A 15,334-nucleotide genomic window follows, 5' to 3' on the forward strand; every position below is an offset into this window, starting at 1 on the left:
TTCATTATTCCTTTGGTTGGAGACTGTTTCCTATTGCATGTTATCATTCCCAAGTCTGCATATACAGTAGAAACCCGGTTTGAGGTCACCTTGGTAATTCAGCCGCCTCACAATTGTGGGCACATTTAGTGAGGTTCTACTGTGTGTGTGTGTGTGTATATATATAATATTTATATATATTTTGCCTAACTAGGAAATCTGTTTCCTTAACCAAGTGGACACTCAGCTTTGGGCGACCAGGGGTAGAGTGCTATTGCCAGCATGATAGTGGTGCACCAGTGATTCAACTTCAGTTCTTGATGAATGAGGTAAGTTCGTTTTGAATGTACATTCATGTATATGTGTGTTTATATGGGAGTAGCAGATTGAAAACATGCACAGCATTTTCCTTTTGCATTCTCTTTGTTCATGTTGTTTTATTTGGTTTCTAACACAGTAAAAGTAGGTTATTTCTTTAAATGTGCCTAAAATGGTGAGTGGATTATTTTGATTGAATTGGCTTTCTGCATGTCCAGGTCACAGCAAGTGCTGGTGGATTTTTAAAAAAATTATTACAGCTTTTGTGTTGTGAAACTAGGATGAAGGAATGCAAGAAGGTAGTTTGTTGAGATTTATCAAAAAATGGTGGGCTTCGTTTAATAACTTATTTTGTTAACTTAAGAAAGTAATATAAAAAGCTCATAACAAACAGTGTTTTTCATTAATTTGCATAAATATTTTTTTTGGAGGGGAAATGTTTCTTTTGAACCATGCCAATTGAGTCTCACAAATGCACAGAAATAACGTGTCTCAGTTGGAGAGTCAGTTCTTTCTTTGACCACTCCACTATTGGATCAATAGACCTGCAATGAATACTATTCATATAGAATTAATACTATTCATGTAGTAATTGCCAGCCCCACTCTCTGGAACTCAATCTCGGAATCTCTTCACGTTGCCCCTTCCCTTGCCTCATCCAAGGTGTGTCTCAAGACTTTTCTCTTTGACTGCACCTTCAGCATTACCAAGTGCTTTTTTTATACCAGTTCATTGCAGCAAATGTTCACGTAATTCTGAATAAAAACCTTGCTCCATTGGTAGCTCTCTTGCCTCTGAGTTGTTGCTTCAAGCCCCATGTGTTGGGACTTTGACCTCAGAGTATAAGTTGACATTTTTCATGCAATACAGTGGGAGTACTGCATTGCTAGAAGTGCCATCCTTTGGATGAGGCATTATACTGAGTCCCTGTCTGCCTGTTGGAGTGGACATTAAAGATCCCATGGAGTTACTCAAAAGGATGAGGAAGTTTTTCCTGGTGTCCTCACCATCAATCGCCTTGATTAAAATAGCTCATTCACTTCATAGCTGTCAGTGGGACATTGCTGTGTGCACATTGGTTGCTGTGTTTGTCTACAAAACACTCACTACACTTAACAACAAATCCTGTTCTGTGGTTTGAGCAGTCCTCTTGACGTGAAAGACACTATAATTTGCAAGGAATATTAATTATTGAGGAATTATCATTTCCTGTTTCACAAAATGGTGATATAATTCACTTTATTTTCTCCTTGCTCCTCCTCGGGACCATAATCTCCTGTAATTTCCTTTTGAAGCTCTACATTTCTTTGGAATTGAAATGTCTTGCATAGAAGACTATACTTGGTAAGATGAGTCAGCAAGCTTCAGGTGCTGGTTGACGCTCAGCGATATTTAAATTAGTATGATGACTGGATTGTTCTTAACTCATCCTAAATTACTTTTAGAGATTGTATCAGAATAAAATGTTGCAGCAGGAAATTACTGTCTTATCTTTGTGTCCATTCTGCATAATTCATGTGAAGTTCCATCATGCCCAAGCCAAATGAGAGTTCTGCCTTTTGTGGACAGAATGATGTCTATTCATACAGTAAAGGGGCTTTCTGTATTGTTGCTACCTGATGAGATGGGCCAATAGAAAAGTGCAGAAATGTTTGCCGTAAATTACGGGGAAATTTGGCAAGCTGTGCGGAAAATTCCGGGGGGTGGTTGGTGCTATTGAGGTACACTTTACTGGCAACCTATATTTTTTTATTTTAGTAATAAAAATTAAACATGAGGAAATAACACATAATAATAATCCTTGCATTTGATATAGTGCCTTATCACATCTTCGAGATGTCTCAAAGTGCTTCACAGAATATACTGTAAAGTGGATTGACTGTATTTTGCAGGCAAAATGCGGCAGCCAATTGTATACAATCCCATAAACAGTCGTGGATTGAGTGACCATATTATTAATTATTATTTAAGATCACAAGGAACTGTGGAAAATTCTTAAACTACAAAGCCATTTTTGTACGAATTGTGGAAAAGCAGCTTCCAAACCAAGACCGAATCAAAGAATGTTCAACCTTTCTATGTTCAATACTGTGGTTTCACAGGCTAAGGCTACGTGCGATTTCAGGCCTCAAAGAGGGTTTAAGAATACTTCATCAGGCTTCGGTCTGTGGGAAAACAGTGAAAGAGGCATGAGATCTCCAAACGACAATATGATCAAGACTTTTTGTTCTTGAAGGGATTATCTGAGACTGGAATACCCATAAGCAGAGGGTTGCTCTTGGCATCTTGCTCACAACAGCGCACCAGGTCTGCTGAAGCCTTTGAAATCTTTGCTCTCTGCATCATGTCTTAAATGACCACAAAAACACATTTTGATTAGATTGTTGCAATTTTATTTTATGAATTTCATCTTTAACAAAAACTGGGTGGCCCATTTGGGAGGGGAACACACCAGCGCAGGCCTGAAGGTCCTGGAGATCCGCCAAAGAACAGACACTCGACCAGTGTCCTGACTACAGGTTTACAGGAGCTCACTACCTCCTGCCTCTCAGGGACCAGCACTGCACACGGACACAGAGAGACACTTAGACACACACACACACTCTCAAACACAGAGACACACACACACACTCGGACACAGAGACACACACACTCAGACACGCTCAGACACACACACGCTCAGACACACACTCAGACACGCTCAGACACACACACACACGCTCAGACACACACACACTCAGACACACACACACTCAGACACACACACACTCAGACACAGACACACACACACTCAGACACAGAGACACTCAGACACAGAGGCACTCAGACACAGAGGCACTCAGACACAGAGGCACTCAGACACACGCACGCACTCAGCGACACGCACGCACTCAGCGACACGCACGCACTCAGCGACACGCACGCACTCAGCGACACGCACGCACTCAGCGACACGCACGCACTCAGAGACACACGCACGCACACACACATAGATGAGGCAGACATTCACAAACGCATACAGAGGAGAGAGACACTCACATAGAGACGCTCACATAGAGACACTCACAAACACATAGAGAGATGCACACAGACAATCACAACAGCAGGCCTTCCGAGTGGAGCGAAGCCCATTTCCCGCTTGCGCTGTACTGCGTATCCGGAGCCACTCTACCCACAGTTGCATCGGCTAAACAGAGCGAGAGGCTCGAGCACCAGAAATTTATTTTTTAGCGGTCTTATAGTGCAGGCTGCTGTTTATAGCGGATTCCACGGAGAAATTGGGGCCGCACTTTTCTATTGGTCCAGCTGATGAATAATATATAGATTCATCCACTGAATCTACTTCTACATCTTGAGCTATTGATTTTGAAAAGAGTTTTTGTGCTTTTACCAGATATTGGGCCTAGTTTGCCATACAGGTTCTGTCTTCAAATATTTTGTAAGGTAGTGGGCATATTCCTTTTCGCTTCCTTTACCAGATTAGATGCATACAGAGTGCGGAGAATGTTAACATTTTTATTTTGTGGTCATCCAGGTGTTTGACATATGGAAATGTATCGCTATGAAAATGAATGAATGTATCCAATAATAATGAAAATATTTTTTATTAATAATGAATGTATTCAAGACTGACAGAGTTTCGTATATGTATGGAATTTTTTGTGTCTTGCATGGAGTGTGCACTCTTTCCCCGGAGGGATTCACCTATTCACAGAAAGTATGAGGTACAGGTTGGCAAGAGCAAAAGCTTGCTACCATTATAAGCTTTGTCTAGCAAACTTCTCACTGCTTGTCCAGCCTGGACCACTATCCGATTAGGGCTTTGGCTTGCAGGAATGCAATAATAATAATAATCCTTGCATTTGATATAGCACTTTTCACGTCTTCTAGACGTCCCAAAGCGCTTCACAGAATATACTGTAAAGTGAATTGACTGTATATTTGTGGGCGAACGCGGCAGCCAATTGCGCACAGTAATGTCCCACAGACAGTCGTGGATTGAAAATGACCAATTTATTATTGTTATGTTTTTTTGGAGGGATTATTATTAGGCGTGTGGCGTAAGGAAACTTGCCCAAGGTTTTGCCCTGCCTGGAATTGAACCCAGGTCTCTCGCTTGCAAAGCGAGTGCTCTAACCACTGAGCTACAGGACTCCACGCAAAGAGCCAAGTGGAAAGAATCCCTGCTCCCAGTGACTGATATGCTTCTCTAAGTCTGCTAACTAATTGGGCTGGCTGGTCCATCATCAACAGTACCTTGGAGTACTGCAGGCCTGCTTAGCTAAAGAATGGAACAACTAAAACTACCACAGAGTATTAATTTGATTTTGAAAGAAGAAATTTGATTACCTGTAAAGACATCCCCGTTCTTGTAATGGAAGTATAGCAACTTCAACAAACTTAAAATTTCTCCTTGCCTGCCCTTTTCATTTAGTTGATTTTGACTAAACTATACTTTGTGTTATGCCAAGATGTTAGATTGTTTATTTCTATGTCTCATCTTTGAAAATTTGACCAAGGAATGGGAAAATCTTGAGCAGACATCTTAAAGAAACCACATTCTTACAATCTTCAGATTGCTTTGATAAAGAGGATGCGTTTCTTCAAAATAATTAGTGTTAATTTAGCTTTACAGTATATCATGTGAAGTTCTTTATGATGCTAAATCAAATGCAAGAATTATTTTTTATGATCTAACCGGTAGTACTTTGGTACCCGAGTCAGAAAATTGTGTACAATATTCGTGAATTTAGAAACAATCTGAATACAAATGAAAATTTGTAGGATTTCTATTATGAAAGGACTTAATGAAAAAGGTGTAATGTATGTTATGTTTGCTCTCCTGCAGGGAGCCCTTGTGAGTGCCTTGGCAGATGATACTTTACACCTCTGGAATCTGCGTCAGAAAAGGCCTGCCATACTCCATTCTCTTAAATTCAACAGGGAAAGGTAAAACAATGATTCCTGCTGTAACATTTACTTTCATCACCTCTTGCCTCGACTATTCCAATATCCTCACCAGTCTTCCCAGCTCCACTATCCACTAAATGCAACTCATTTAAAAATCCACTGACCCTCTACTCACCCGCACAAAACTCTGTACTGCATCATACCAGTCATGCCAGGCTCCACTGGCTACCGATTACAGAACAGATTGACTTCAAGATCCTCACGCTCGTCCACAAATTCATCATGCCGTGGCATCTCCCTACCTCTCTGACCTGCTTACTTCATCACCTACCACCTCTGCTCAGCTGGCTTCAGCCTCCTACTTGTCCCTCGTACCCTCCGTTCCACCAGCGGTGACCATGCTTTCAGCTACTATGCCCCAAAACTTTGGAACTCTCCCTCACCCCGCCTTGCCCTTCCTTCCCCATTTCCAGATAACGTCTGAAGACCTTCCTGTTAGACTGTGCTAGAGGTCACCTCTCCCCTCAGCATCAGGCTCGGCCACTGTTAAGTGTTCTGAGATACTATTCTGCATGAAGGGCACTATGTAATTGCAAGTCATTCTGTTTGGGGACGTGCTGAAAGTGCTAAATACTGATGATGCAATGCTTCCGATATTGTTGAGTGATTCGTTTTAAAAAAAAAACTCCTCTGATTCCCAGAATTGTAAAATTAGCTTGTAGATGTAATTTGATGGGCACTATGGTAGTATTGTGAGGAGGCTTCAGCTGCAACCTGGGAAGCAATAGAATAAAACTATTTGATCACTTGTTTTGATGGTCAAACAGTGTTATTCAATCATAGTTTGAATTTTCCAGAAAATGCATTAAAATGCATTATTAAAGAACACTGGGACATTAGTCCGAAATATTAGAGCTTTTACTCTAAAAATTGTGAAATGTGGCTAAGCATATACAGCTTCCTTTCCAGACTCTGTGAACCCCCAAAGGAGTTTTCGAGGTTTGAAATTTAATCCATCAATCACATGTTTAGGCTTGCTGCAGAATCCCAAATCACTGTTTATTCTCAGTCATCTTCAACCTCTTCTGTTTAATCCATTTACATTTTAGACCAGAACAGTATTTCACCCACAAAATATAAAGTCAATCCACTTTACAGTATATCCTGTGAAGCTCTTTGAGACGTCTCAATGACGTGACTATATCAAATGCAAGGATTATTATATTGTGATTATTATTTCCTTTTCATTTTTAAATAACCATAGGTTTACACACTCGAACGGCCAGGCATTTTTTTCCTTTCTTCCCAAATTTATTCAAGCTGTAGACAACAGCATTTTCGAATCATCACACTATCAAGTTGCTCTCCCAGAGGCTGTAAATTTTGCAAATTAATCAAAGATTAAAAGCTGCAAGAAAGAATGAGACAACCAGGTTTCTCACTGCTCAGGGATGGCATTTTGGAGCTGGTTCGATTCCTCTGAACAGCTGAGTAGTGAGCTCAGCTGTGCTGCTTTGGCAAGCCATCAAGCGGAAACTAAACACCTTCTTACTGAGGGAAGGGAAAATGTGAAATTATCAGCCCTATCCAACCTTATATGCCTTGCGGCAGCCAGCTCAATGAATTTGAAACAGTATGTGTGCCTTCTCTGCGAGTCGCAGGTGGTATCTCATCAATTGGGAGTGGGGATAAAACAACAAAAAGTTGCAATCTTTTGTGGCATTGCTGAAGTGTAAAGCTCTGGCCCAAGGACGCACCAGGCCCTTCACTTATTTTTTATTTTAATTTCATTGCTGAAAATTCTGCATTTGACTTCAGTTTATTGAATGCACTGTAGGTGATTTACATTTCAGTAGATACGCAGAGATTCTGCCTTGGGTGTGCTGATTTCTGTAGCTGCAAAGGAAGCCTTGACCTGTTCCAACAATACCCTTATGTCTTGCAGTCTCTTAATTTAGGAGACAAAATATCACACTTAGGCTTTAATAGAGCTATGGTCAAGTATGTATTGTATTGACTGGAGTATTCCAACCGAGAGCACCTGGGCTTGATACCTGGCCAGGGTGAAATGTTAGGCAAGTTTCTTTACTCCACATGTTTAACTAGCAGTAAGGTTGTTTGTCAATTGGCAGATGGCGTTTCCGGGGGTAAAAATCCCTTGTTTAAAAAAAATAGTAACATGGTCACTCAATCCATGACTGTTTGTGGGACACTGCTGTGTACGATTGGCTGCTGCATTTCACCCACAAAATATACAATAAATAAACTTTGAGGTATATTCTGTGAAGCGGTTTGAGACATCTAGAAGATGTGATGAGGCACTACAGCAACAACAAAATTACATTTATAGAGCGCTTTTCATGTCGGGAGGACGTCCCAAAGCACTGAACAGTCAGGTGTTGGGGCCCAAGCATAGGATTTAGGAGTGGTTTAGGGGTGAGGGAAGGCAGAGAGGTGGGAGGGCGACCAAAGGCACGATCGAAGAGAAGGATCTTGAGACCTGCCTTAAAGTATGAAGTGTATGAGCTATGCATTACCAGATTTGATAAAATGAAGCGAAAGATTAAAAAAGAAATACAGCATTCCTCAACCAAGAACTTTTCCATGGTGTAAATTACAAGTGGTAGAATTTGCTTTTGCTTTATAACAATATATATCTGTAATGTTAAATCTCGTTATAAATATATATTGTTTAATCCTTACAATGTTTTTACATGGATAGGAGGGAATTAGTTGCGCTCATGTTGTGCATTTTCAGTTTAGATTGAAATCTTTGACATTGTGGTCTGGTTGATCTCCGTGTCTTCATTTTGCACTTTGTGATGCTGAAAAAGTCTTAATTCATACATCAGGTTAGCTTTGCTGTAATGCTAAAATTAACACCAAAGTATAAAATAAAAACACAACTTAAATAAGAGATGGCAGCTGGTAAATCTTGTGGGACCTGACAACCCGCAACAATGAATTTCCCAAAGAGATTTTGATTCATTGTTCATGCACTTGAACGGAATGGGGAACAGATATTGTGCACTGCAATATGTGGCATACGTACAGTACCGTAAAACATTTATGAGGATATTCCTTTGAATCATTCACAGTTTGATTGCAATTCTGTGAAAGCGTAACTTTAAGTCAACAGTGCAAATTTACCATTAAGCTAAGACTTGAGGTATCCATATTTGTCAGTTTGAGATTTTCTGGGCAAAATCTATGAATTGATTTGCTGATGAGATTGAGTACTGACCAAAGACTGGGTGGGATGTCTATGTGTTCCTATCTGAAGTCCTTGCTAGCAGCCTGACGATCACCACTAGGTTGAGAGATGATTGCTGAGCAGAAAAATCTGTTGGATATGGCGATAAACCTATTTTGGGACCATTTTACTGATAACGGTAAACTTTAAATGCCCATGAAGATTATGGGGAAGAAATCCAGGTTCTGCTGTAGATTTTTAATGCTCCTTTTTCTCCTCCAAATGTTATGGCCACTGTGCTAGTTCTGCAGTGTTAGTGCACATGTGGAATTATGTAACCTGTATTTTTCATTACACAGCAGTGATCCTATTTTCACTTTTTCATTGAATGCATAGAGGCACTCCCTGAAGCATTTATATGTTTCCATTTGTAAAGCTCTGCTCTGTTAAATGGAGCACACCCATAGAAACCTTCATGGGAGATGCAATTTCTTTTTTGAAACAATAAGTTAACATTCTTGAACTGGCATACCAACTTGCACTGTACACAGACGCACACGTGCACACGCACACACACACACACATAAGTTGATAAGAGTCAAAGCTTCAGGATCCCAGAGTGCACATTTGTGAACCCTGGCAAGCTTTCTGCTGCTGGTCTCACTTGGACCACCATACCTGCTTGGCTTACAGGGTTAATGAGAGTTGAACCAGAAGAATCCCAGTCCCTAGAGGCAGGTTTGTTTCTGCATGTTCTGCTCAGAAGCCAAGCTGGATGGTCTGTCGTCAGTAGTGTCCTAGAATGTACCCAGAGACATTCATTCTTTAAATGTACAACATATGGATATTTTCAGTGTTTCAAATGATAGTGGAAATAGTAATGTGGCGTTTGTATTAAATCAAACTTGCAATTGTGAACAAAATATCTTGATTCTGTGCTTGTGTGTAGCCTGGTGCATGTAATAATAATACTTAATTTGATAAAGAGCCTTTCGATACTAATTTGATACAGAAATATCATACATTGATATAGAGTTGGAGTGGGAATGTCTCAAAGTGCTTCTCAGGATATACTGTAAAGTGCAATGACTGTATATTTTGTGAGAAAAATATATAGTTATTGGTCTTTACAGTATATCCTTTGGGTGGCGTGTCAGTCTTTCAGCAATTGAGAATTTCTTTTTCAGATCATGAAAAAGGTGAAGTGTTGCTGTATATGTTTAAAAAAACTGGATTGTTAAATGCACCTGCTTATTTGTGCTTAAGGGATGTGTATCATACAGTGGCTTGTTCTTTGCCATTATGTTTGATTTACCGAGTATTTAGTATAAACTTCTTTCCACATGCAATAAATAATCCACAACATCATTGCTCTCAAAACCTGTAGTTCAATTACTTTCTTTTACCTACTTTTATCCACAATGGTATTTAATCCATTGAGGTGGTGTTGTCCACATAGTGTAATGTGCTGCATTCCATTAAATGATGTATACTAATTTTAGCATTAAGCCATTCAAACTGCAGAAACTGAATAATATTATGTTGTAAACTAGTGTATGTTCTACACTCCTATATCTAATTTTGTTTAGCTGTAAGTACAGTAAATTCTGATTGTTGATTTCTCAACCTGTCAGAGGTAAGCCCAGGTCACCATAGAGAATATAAGAATGATGATCTTGAACACATTTTTAAATTGTTGATGGCATGACCTCAGGGTGAAACCTAATTGTGGCACAAATGCACCTTTGCTATTTTTCCATTGTCAGTTTCAGAGATACTGCTAAAGTTTGCTTTCACGTGTCAAGCTAACAATCAATAGATTTTTATATTTACTGTTAGGAAAATATCAGAATTTAGGTTTAAGTCCTGTTTCAACTGTCAATAGGCATTTCTTAATTAGAAGTGTCCCAAGTGTGCATGCTTTTAAAACAAAACGTGCACCGCTTCAATGAAAAGACCTCAATTCTTTCATGCTTTTTATGCTGCAGTACATTTACCCATTTAAGGAACATTAATGGAAGTTGATGGTGTCACCCTACACACCAATCTATGATGTGGGGCTATACCAGGGTGCTGGCCAATGTAAGAATACAGCAGACTCCCAAGCATTCACCAAGTCCTATTCAGGCGATACTGACTGGCAGAATAGTTTAGTCACTAAATGATCATTCGTGAATCAGTAAAGTACTAGTACTGACATGTGTGGTGGTACTGATATTTGTTGTGGTGAGCAGTTAGTTATTCATAGTATCCAATCAGCAGCTCGGAGAGAAAATTGATGAACACTTTGGCTCACATCTTTAACTGATCCTCCAATTTTCTAAACTTTCCTGTTAGCTTTTTGTTTCACTTGAGCCTGATTGGAATTTCATATCTTGTCGCAATCTCTTTTTTGTTGTTTACTGACCTTCCACTTCACTCTCTGTTCATGGCCTGTCCCTTGCCTTCCTTTTTTAAATATCTTCCTGTGTACTTTTTGTTATGGTTATCTTACCATCTCTCCCACAGAGGCTCAAATAACAAGTACAGTTCTGAATAAGGTTAATGGCCGGAATCTTTTTCTTTTGATTCTCTTTGACTTTGGGTGGATTTTATCTTTGTTTTAAGATTTCCAGCATTTGTAGCTTTCATGTTTATTTCTAATTTGTGAAAATAGGTCTTGCCTTTGATCTTAGTATAGCTTGAAAATGTGTGTTGCTGCCAAATAAATTGTAAACTCATGTTCATGAGTGCTATCTATTGCTGTACCCTATATTTCTGATATTGTATGATAGGCATTATATTGTAGGTTATATCTAGCAGCCATCTTCATTTCCAAGGTAAAGCTTGGATAACTATCACTGTGATGTTGAATTTCTGCGGTATGAGGCTGAATTCTGATTGTCTTGCATCAACCAGCTCTGTTGTGATTTCATTGACTCTTTTCCAAATTCTCCCTCAAGTTTAGAGTTTCCTCTTTAATTAAAACAAATTACATTTAAGTGGCATCTTTCATGTCAGGAAAATGGATTTACTGTAGTGCCTTTATTTTGTAGGCAAACTCGAAAGCTAATTTGAACATACCAGTGTCCCAGATACAGCCATGAGGCGAATTACCATTTTTACCTTGGGGATTGTTCAGGGTGCTGGGAGAAACTCCTTTCTTTTTTTGAATACTGCCATGAGATATTTAGCGTCCACTCAAACAGGATGGACGGCACCTTCGAGTATGCAGCTCTCCCCCACCTATATTGGAGTAGCAGCCTGGATAATGTAAGTTCAATGTCCATAAGTAGGTCTTGAGCCTACAACATGCTGACTCAGAACCAAGAATGGTACCAACTGAGCCAGACTTGTGCTTCTTTCTATTTTATCAAACATTGCTCTGTCCTTACAATTTGCATTGTAGTTCTGAGCCAACTCGACCACTCTGCCACTTTGACTTTAATTCCTGTTATAGTTCTGTTTCTTTTAGTTTCCCGTCCATTTCAGCAAAATTATTTCTCTTCTGTTTGTTCCTTGATCTGATTCAGATTTCTCCCTACTTACTTTCTCAGAGCTCTGAGTGTGTGTCTGTGCATTCCCTCAGCATTCTTATCTGTATTCTGTAGCCTGCTCTCATTTGTGTGAACAGTATAATTTAACTCTAAAACTCTTTCATTTCCTCGATGTTGGGTCTTGTCTGTTGCTTCAGCTAAAATGGGTTTCAGAAAGGAAAGGAACGTTGACAGGTGATTATAAAGTTACAATGGAATGATCGTCAAATGGGAAAGAGGCCAGCCACAGAGAGTAGTTAGAGAAAAGCATCAATTTCATGTAGTCCTCTATAAATTCTACTTTTTATCTCAAATACTCTAGGTTATCAAACTGCATTCTGAGCTCATGAATTGACATTTGTGGCAATCTTCTTGGGAAATGAACTAGCTATTTATTTTCTATTTCTGTGATATTTTTGATTGAAAGAAGTACCTTTTAATACAAATCATCTTAACCCTCACTGGTTTGTATTCCACTCCTGAAAAAAAAAAGTGAATTGTTAGAGATTTAATGGACAGAAAGAACCAGATAATGCTGGGATCACCTGTTAGTATAACCAACATACTTAACATACATAAGCACCTTAGTTGGGTACAAAATAAAATCTGTAGCTTAAATAGAATCAGTTTGAAAATAGAAAGTGAAGTGAGTGAGATTTTACTGTTGGGTTATGGTGAGCATTTAGGACAGGCGTTCTAGATTTCTATGGCATGGAAACGAGCCATTCGCCCAATTAGTCCTATCGGTGTTTATACTGCACACAAGATTCCACTCCTCCAATTCCCCTCAACTATTCTCTTCTCCCTGATGTATGTATCAATTCTCTTAAAAACATTGATGCTTTTTACTTCAACCATAGCTTCTGGCAGTGAGATCCACACTCTCACCACACTCTACTTAAAGAAGTTCCTTCTAAATTCCTTATTAGATATACCACTAGCTATCTTACATTCATCCCCTCGGGGTCTCACTCACAACAAGTGGAAACAGCATATCAACTACCACCTTATCAAATGCAAGGATTATTATTATCAAACTTTTTCATAAACTTAGGCATTGCTATTAGATCATACTTGTCTTGTCCCCTATCAATTGTCTCAACTCTAGAGAAAATCTCCAATCTTTCTTGACAACTTTATCTATTCATCCCTGGCAACATTTTGTAAATCTATGCTCTGTTCTATCCAATGCTCAATTTGTCATGTAGTATGGAGCCAGAACTCTACACTGTACTCTAAATGTGGTCTAACCAAGATTTTAGATAAATTTAACATCACTTTCCTACGTTTATATTGTCTTACACTGGACATAAGACCTAGGACTCTTTTGCAGTCTTTATAGTCTAGTCCACCAAGCTGCTACTTTTACTTGCCTTTTTGATGCAAGCAATACATTGGATATTTTTTGACAACAGAAAATTTTAATTATTTTGGTTCATCTGTTAAGTGAAAGCATCAGTGTTGGAGGAATATTTGTTCAGTATGTAGTGTGCAGTTTTCCATGAGGGCATAAATGAAATAGCTACTAGTGGTTATAATTGTGATCTTTCATACCATATCCAGAATGAGTTGAGCCCTAAAATAATTAATTTTGTTAGACAGTGCAACCCATGCAATATAGTTTTTGCTGGTAGGTTTGATGCTGATTTGCTTTCACATCTATCATGATTGGAAAAATGTTATATGGAAATAACTCAATAATTTGCATTTATATGACACGTTTCACATAAAATAAACATCCCTCCATACTTTAATGAAGGTAATTGATTAAAAATTAGAGTGAATGTTCAAGAGCTAACGTTGCAGCTAATCTATGCCCATGTCCCAGAAACGACAAAGCCAAGTAATTTGAATGGGGGTGCGGGGGATTTGCATTAGGAGAGGAATATAAACCAGGTGAGAGAAGCTTAAAGTTCTTCATTGGGCTTACTGTAAAATGGAATGACTGTATTTTTGTAAGTGAATGTGGCAGCAGTTTTGCACACAGCAGTGTTCCACAAACAGTCATGAAGGGATCAATTTTAGTTGGGAATTGTTGACCAGGATGCTTAGGGATACTCCCTTCTCTTTTGGAATAATTTCATGACATCTTTAATGTCCACCTAACTCGATAGACAGGATCTCAGTTTAAAAAGCATCAATGTTTTCCTTTAAGACACTTACACGTGGAAATTTCCTAGTGTCTGGAATGGAATGCACACACTCTCCCAGGAGGGATGGATTCTTGCTTACCTAATTCAGGAGGGTACTTGGTGCAAGTTGTCAAGAGACAAGGCTTGGGGACCCCAGAATGTGTGTTGGGGTACTGGTAGAGTCTGGCTCACGAACTGGGCGACCAAAACTGTGACAGAGGATTGGCTCAATTCTATTGTTCGTTCCCTCGCCCGAGGAGAATATTTAATCCACAGCCTTCTGACTTGGAGGAGAGTGTGTTACCAGCTGAACCAGGCTGACGGCACACCACAAATAATTTAAATTACAAAGATAAATAAAAACAATAGGGACTACTTGTTCGAGGCACCGTCCATAAATAGATTTTTAAAAATATAAATCAATAATTTCCTAGTGAAATATTTGTTTTAATGTACTTGGGGATAACCACCTCCTGCCCTACACTACCCTAGTGATTGCATTATGGGGAAGAGCCAAGCGCTGTGCACTCTGAACTGGCCTGTGAGCTGACCCAGAACTCAGCACCAGCCTGTATAATGAAGTGCAGCAGTGCATAGTTGAAACTGAAGTCATTGTGTTGTGGTTTCAGTGGTGATGGTGCAGTGGACTTACTGAAATATTCTGAAGGCTTTTCAGGTGATTTTTCATCAAACATGCATCTCGAGCAGCTTTTCACAGCATGAATTCTACTTTAGCCTGGAGAGGAAGCATCATGGTTGTTGTTCCTTTGCTGAAATTGATATTCCATGCAATCGAGGAGAGACAACCAGATGCCCTATTTTGAAACCTGAAAATGATGCTGGGGGGAGAGGAAAGTAGTAGGAAAGAGAATATGATGGTGCACTGCACACTGAAGAAAATATTCTTCTTTGAATAACCTGCAGGAGGAAAGAGAATCAAGGAACTATGTTCCTTTAAGGCAGTCGGTGATTTTTCCTGGACTCACGTGCTACGGAAGAATAGTCCTGCCCACCAGTCAGCAGGTGGCTTTTCCATGACACAGAATTGCTCTGTGCTTTTCCACTGCAACATTTAGTCCCTTGGGATATTTGTCTCTTGGGATATTTTATTTCTCCACACGTTCCTCAGTTTTTGCAGAGAAGTTTTTGGCAGCCGTTCTTGTAATTTCGTGTCTTTTTTAGTGTGTCCCTTTAAGGCAGTCGGGGTTGTCGAAGCAGATTGGGTTCTATTACTGCAACATGTCAATAAGTCCGTCAATACAGTGCACCCCACGCACTGCGTTGGA

The 15,334-nt window shown here is 39.5% G+C and overlaps 1 protein-coding gene across 4 annotated transcripts in view; it reads left to right on the forward strand.

Annotated features, from left to right (window-relative positions):
* The window catches only part of LOC103179286 (syntaxin-binding protein 5), a 114,886-nt gene that overhangs the window by 16,684 nt on the left and 82,868 nt on the right, over positions 1-15,334 (forward strand). For all 4 annotated transcript variants that reach the window (XM_042333587.1, XM_042333583.1, XM_042333585.1 and 1 more), the window contains exons 3-4: positions 227-308; positions 5,147-5,247. In XM_042333587.1, coding sequence (XP_042189521.1) covers positions 227-308; positions 5,147-5,247 — 183 coding nt within the window. The remainder of the gene's footprint in view (positions 1-226; positions 309-5,146; positions 5,248-15,334) is intronic.

The sequence above is a fragment of the Callorhinchus milii genome, unplaced genomic scaffold, assembly GCF_018977255.1.
Source record: "Callorhinchus milii isolate IMCB2004 unplaced genomic scaffold, IMCB_Cmil_1.0 Scaffold3, whole genome shotgun sequence".
NCBI classification, from domain to species: domain Eukaryota; kingdom Metazoa; phylum Chordata; class Chondrichthyes; order Chimaeriformes; family Callorhinchidae; genus Callorhinchus; species Callorhinchus milii.